General features: G+C 32.4%; 1 protein-coding gene across 1 annotated transcript; it reads right to left on the bottom strand.

Annotated features, from left to right (window-relative positions):
- Positions 1-638: 638 nt before the first annotated feature.
- Positions 639-1,322, bottom strand: LOC135956885 (uncharacterized). Its single transcript, XM_065507486.1, has one exon. The coding sequence runs from the start codon at positions 1,311-1,313 to the stop codon at positions 639-641; it is 675 nt and encodes a 224-aa protein (XP_065363558.1). The 5' UTR covers positions 1,314-1,322.
- Between the last annotated feature and the right edge of the window lie 5,642 nt (positions 1,323-6,964).

Consider the following 6,964-nt stretch of genomic DNA (forward strand, 5'->3'; position numbering starts at 1 on the left):
TCTAACTCTAGTGTTACTCCTATCTAGTGTAACTCTTGCAGAACTATAGTCTAACTCTAGCCTAACTCTAGTATAGCACATTTTAACACTAGCGTAACTCATTGCAACTCTAATATTAGTTAAGTCTAACTGGAGTCTAAATCTAGTGTAATTCTATCTTAACTCTAGTATAACTCTTGCTTAGGTATAGTGTAACTTAAGTCTAAATATAGACTGTAGACTACCGCTAATCTAAATCTGGTCTAACACTAGTTTAACTTTAGCTTAACTATAGTTTAACTCTAACCAAACTGTGTGAAACTGTAGTCTAACTCTAGCCTAACTCTTTTCTAACACTAGTATATGCCAAGATAAACTCTAGCGTATCTCTAGAATAAATTTAGTCCATCTGTAGTTAAAATCTAGTCTAACTCGTACCATAAATGTAGCCCTAGTCTATCACTAGTCCAACTCTAATCTTACTTTATTCTAACTCTACACTGAAACAAATTATTGTCTATCTAATCTCATATGCTTTATTAAATAAATGTTCTTGTTTATTTCAGGTAACAAATAATATTGCCGCATATGTAAGTTGAAATATTATTTTATTAATTTTTTATTTGTTTCACTTTTTATAACACTTTAAATTTGCTTTATCACTTTAAAAACTTTGTGGCTTTCACCATCAGACCACTTGATTTAGAAATAGTTCTTGCATTATCTCTGAGCTCTGCAAATGGAGCATGAACATCAGGATCTAAAGGAAACAACTCTCGCAAATCCGCTACTTTAGTAAAGCTGTTCATGAAATTCTTATACTCTGGCGTTTCTTTAAGTTCATGACGTCTGTTGCGTACCAAGGGTGTCTGAATGTGAGAAAAGGATGGTTTCGCTCCGCGCACATGTAAAGTACGCAAAGAACACAACTGTTGAAACGAAGGATAAGCAGCAGCACTAAAAGGCATTTGAAATTGAAAATTTAAATTTACTGGAGTTTTTGATTGCGAGTGAGGCCAGGTTTTGTCTAAATCAATTGTTGAATTTTTGATAAAGCAGCTAGCATAAGAGTAAGGCTTTGAAGAGTTAGAGGTTGTTAGGAATGTTGAAGTGGCAGACAGTAACGGAGATTTCGCTGTCGAAGTTGTTGGGACTTCTTCACACTTTGGTTGCCATTTTTTATGATTTTCATGAATATTATTTTTATGTTGATTTTCAGGCTTGTTCGTTTGAAATTTATTGGCTTCTAGTTCATGAAATATAAAGGAATATATGCCATCTCTGCGTTCCAATTCCATAAGCAATAATTCATCATCGTTTGGTAGTGAATCCATTAATATGCAACCAAATTATATGCGTCTAGCTATAACTTTATTGTCTGGCTATTTCAAATAAACTGTAGTGAATGTGCTAGTAAGCCATTTACTTGTAGGGATCACACATTTAATCACACAATGTTTGTATAATTTTGCATTATTTTTGATTTTAAACTGGAGGGGGAATTTGTTTATTTTTGCAAGGAAATGATATGTCATATTAAGTCTGAACATAATTTATTTTAAAAGTACAATTTACAGTGGTGGGTCTGTAAGTAGTAAAATTTTTATTTTATTAATGGTTTATCAAGCAATATTTCCGTACAAAATTTTTTATTAAAACCTAACTCTAACTCTACCCTAAGTCTACTCTAAGTCTACTCTAAGTCTACTCTAAGTCTACTCTAAGTCTACTCTAAGTCTACTCTAAGTCTACTCTAAGTCTACTCTAAGTCTACTCTAAGTCTACTCTAAGTCTACTCTAAGTCTACTCTAAGTCTACTCTAAGTCTACTCTAAGTCTACTCTAAGTCTACACTAAGTCTACTCTAACTCTGCTCTAACTCTACTCTAACTCTACTCTAACTCTACTCTAACTCTACTCTAACTCTACTCTAACTCTACTCTAACTCTACTCTAACTCTACTCTAACTCTACTCTAACTCTACTCTAACTCTACTCTAACTCTACTCTAACTCTACTCTAACTCTACTCTAACTCTAACTCTACTCTAACTCTACTCTAACTCTACTCTAACTCTACTCTAACTCTAACTCTACTCTAACTCTACTCTAACTCTACTCTAACTCTACTCTAACTCTACTCTAACTCTACTCTAACTCTACTCTAACTCTACTCTAACTCTACTCTAACTCTACTCTAACTCTACTCTAACTCTACTCTAACTCTACTCTAACTCTACTCTAACTCTACTCTAACTCTACTCTAACTCTACTCTAACTCTACTCTAACTCTACTCTAACTCTACTCTAACTCTACTCTAACTCTACTCTAACTCTACTCTAACTCTACTCTAACTCTACTCTAACTCTACTCTAACTCTACTCTAACTCTACTCTAACTCTACTCTAACTCTACTCTAACTCTACTCTAACTCTACTCTAACTCTACTCTAACTCTACTCTAACTCTACTCTAACTCTACTCTAACTCTACTCTAACTCTACTCTAACTCTACTCTAACTCTACTCTAACTCTACTCTAACTCTACTCTAACTCTACTCTAACTCTACTCTAACTCTACTCTAACTCTACTCTAACTCTACTCTAACTCTACTCTAACTCTACTCTAACTCTACTCTAACTCTACTCTAACTCTACTCTAACTCTACTCTAACTCTACTCTAACTCTACTCTAACTCTACTCTAACTCTACTCTAACTCTAACTCTACTCTAACTTTAACTCTAACTCTACTCTAACTCTACTCTAACTCTACTCTAACTCTACTCTAACTCTACTCTAACTCTACTCTAACTCTACTCTAACTCTACTCTAACTCTACTCTAACTCTACTCTAACTCTACTCTAACTCTACTCTAACTCTACTCTAACTCTACTCTAACTCTACTCTAACTCTACTCTAACTCTACTCTAACTCTACTCTAACTCTACTCTAACTCTACTCTAACTCTACTCTAACTCTACTCTAACTCTACTCTAACTCTACTCTAACTCTAACTCTACTCTAACTCTACTCTAACTCTACTCTAACTCTACTCTAACTCTAACTCTACTCTAACTCTACTCTAACTCTACTCTAACTCTAACTCTACTCTAACTCTACTCTAACTCTACTCTAATTCTACTCTAACTCTACTCTAGTCTAACTCCACTCTGTACTAAAACTGCTATCAATTTGAATACAATTGTATAATAAATATTTTGTATACATATAAATAAATAGCAAATATTTTTGTTGAACAAATACTTTAAATAAATAAATAAAATAATTATGAATGTTTATTTTTCCACTGCATTAAAATAAATACTATAAAATGTTTAAATTAATGCTGTTCAGCGCCATAGGAAGGGAGAGGATCTATATAGAAATAAACAACCTGCGACCACACACTATAATCTAAAATAGTATACAATGACCCTTTTCCCTCTCCCTTACTGCACCCTTAAAGGGATTTTTTGACAATAAAATACTAAATTCTTAATGGTTGTCTAAACATTTAATGGTTGATGATGGTGCCGCTGTGCTGAGACTATGAGTATCATCTGGTAGTTGCTTGCTTTTGGTTTAACAATTTATTAATGAAATGAGGAGAGAAAAAACAGAAGCTCTGTCTCTGACTGACTGGCCGCACTAAAATAAAAGTCGTAAATTTTGACTAAGAAAACACATCAACAAGCTGACGATAATGTGTCTAATATGGTTGGTTGGTTTGTTGGGTAGAAAATGGTTTGAGAAAGAGCAATAGAACTAAAAGACCTGCAAAACTGGCCATAAATTCAAACAGTGAATGTGTTATATTAGATGTTAGACGAGTGTTTATAATAGGGTTTGTAAATGTTTCCATGTGTTTGTTTCAGGTGTAACAAACTGTTGATTGCCATTTGTTCATTTATTATAAAATCCCATTTCAACAATACAAAATACATAAAGGCTGTTACAATGAAAAAAACAAAAGCAACAAAAAAAAAACAATAAATTAATTACATTCCCTGGAACAAAATATTTGCACGCTTTTAAGAGCAATTAGAAAACACAGTAAAACACAGTGGAACTTCAATTCAATGGAATTAAGGAGAACAAAAACCACATATCAAAGTTCGAGTTCCCTGGAAAACAAGTTGCACGTTAAACCAATATTAAGATTTCTAAAAACACTTACGATTTGTTTTTAATTCCATGGAAATGTGTTTGACTTAATGACTGACTGTAGTAAGTAGTTCGTTGAAAGCAAACTTTCAATTTGCCATCGTCAGTTGAACACATTTCAATTTACAATTAAACATTTTATGTAACCCTAGCTAGAATTTGTACTTAAAGTAGTAGATGACCGACCACCACCTGGCTTTTTCCATGTTGTGTTGCATGCGTTTGGGAAAGCAAAAGGAAGGTTTAGAGTTTTAGAAGAGTAAGTGAAATAAACAGTAGTACTTAATAGTGTTTTCACTGTTCACATTAATTCACTGTTGAAAGCTCGACATTGTGTGTTGTTTACATACAGAGCAGAGCTGAGCAGAGAATTCTATAAAGGTGAATATCTACACGTTCCGTACACAGTTGGGCATAAACACTTGCAAACAAACACACACGGATACTTTTCCATGTATGTAAAGAGTAGAACAAAAAAATAACACATTACTCACATATATCAAAGCATGTATGGTCGAAGTCCGAGGGTTATATGATTAAAATCGGACATTGATAAAACGTTTTTGATAATGTACAACAGTTTTCTTATAATAACATGTTTCTTATAAAAAGATTTTGAAGCTAAATGTTTCTTCCCGAACAAATGTTTCGAATATTAAAATTTTGCTACAACATTTTTGCTACAACATGTTTATTAAATAAAATGTTGCACCAGCATTATCTAATAGAAAAAATGTTGATGAAAGAAGTTTCTATATGAACAAATATTGAAGAAACTTGATTCTTATAGAAATTATGTTGCAGCAACATGTTTCTAATAGAAAAAAATGCTGCAGGTACATGATTGTAATAGGAAAAATGTTGAAGCAACATGATTCTAATAGAAAAAATATTGAAGAACAGGATTCTAATAGAAAAAATTATGAAGCTACATGTTTCTTATAGAAAAAATGTTGCAGAAACATGTTTCCAATAGAAAAATGTTGCAGCAACATGTTTCTTATAGAAAAAATGTTGCAGAAACATATTTTCAATATAAAAAATGTTGCAGAAACATGTTTCCAATAGAAAAAATGTTGCAGCAACATGTTTCCAATAGAAAAATGTTGCAGTAACATGTTTCCAATAGCAAAAATGTTGCAGCAACATGTTTCCAATAGTAAAAATGTTACAGTAATATGTTTACATTAGAAAAAATGTTGCAGCAACATGTTTCCAATAGAAAAAATGTTGCAGCAACATGTTTCCAATAGAAAAAAATGTTGCAGCAACATGTTTCCAATAGCAAAAATGTTGCAGCAACATGTTTCCAATAGCAAAAATGTTGCAGCAACATGCTTCCAATAGCAAAAATGTTGCAGCAACATGTTTCCAATAGCAAAAATGTTGCAGCAACATGTTTCCAATAGCAAAAATGTTGCAGCAACATGTTTCCAATAGCAAAAATGTTGCAGCAACATGTTTCCAATAGCAAAAATGTTGCAGCAACATGTTTCCAATAGCAAAAATGTTGCAGCAACATGTTTCCAATAGCAAAAATGTTACAGCAATATGTTTACAATAGAAAAAATGTTGCAGCAACATGTTTCCAATACAAAAAATGTTGCAGAAACATGTTTCCAATAGAAAAAATGTTGCAGCAACATGTTTCCAATAGAAAAAAATGTTGCAGCAACATGTTACCAATAGAAAATATGTTGCAGCAATATGTTTCCAATAGAATAAATGTTGCAGCAACATGTTTCCAATAGAATAAATGTTGCAGCAACATGTTTCCAATAGAATAAATGTTGCAGCAACATGTTTCCAATAGAAAAAATGTTGCAGCAACATGTTTCCAATAGAAAAAATGTTGCAGCAACATGTTTCTCATAGAAAAAATGTTGCAGAAACATGTTTCCTTTAGAAAAAATGTTGCTGTCCGGTTACTCGGAATATTTGATATAAAAAAGTTAAAGCCAATGCAGGTTAAAAAACATACAAGGCTTAAAAAGTTTCTGACAGGAACTCTGCTAAAAATTTAGAGCCCAAAGACAGACCACGGAAATTTAAGTAAAATGGTATACAAAAAATATACCTGTTGCATAATGGATGACGAAACGTATGTTCTGGGAAATTTTTCGCAGCTTTCGGGTTTATATTTTTATGTTGAATTTGAACATTCTAGTGTTGTCTGTTAAGATATTTCATGAAGCTACTGGAAGGAAGATGGTGCTGTTTATAAATGGTGGCAACAGTTGCAGTTTATCATAGAAGCTGTTAGAGTTAACGTCAACTGCATTCTTGTACATCATAAAGAGTAATTTATGTGTGTGTATTATTGTGAATTATAAACGTGTATTTGTATACAAATTTTAATAAATAAAGAGGTCATACAATTTTAAACTACTAAACTGCTTTTATACGTTTTATTTAAACTAAATAAACCACCGTTTTTAAAAGGTAAAAACGTAACAATATTGTTGAGGCAATATGGTGCTACATGTTTCTAGGAAAAAACTTGTTTCAGCAACATGTTTCCTGCATATCAAATGTTGCAGATACAGGTTTCTAATAAAAAAAATGTTGTAGTAATTTTTACTCCCACACTTATAGTTTTTGTAATATGTATTTAATCACACAGTCCACGTAAATGTTTACACATACATTTAATGCACTGTATACACATGAAATGTTACTAAAGAATATATATAAACACACATATGTACACATGCTGTTGTGTTTGTATGTATTCACATCAATATGTGTTCAGTGTATGAGTGTGTGTGTATGAATGAATGTGTTTTATACTGCCATTATTTTTGCTAACGTGCGATTTTAG

The sequence above is a fragment of the Calliphora vicina genome, chromosome 4 (assembly GCF_958450345.1).
Source record: "Calliphora vicina chromosome 4, idCalVici1.1, whole genome shotgun sequence".
NCBI lineage: Eukaryota > Metazoa > Arthropoda > Insecta > Diptera > Calliphoridae > Calliphora > Calliphora vicina.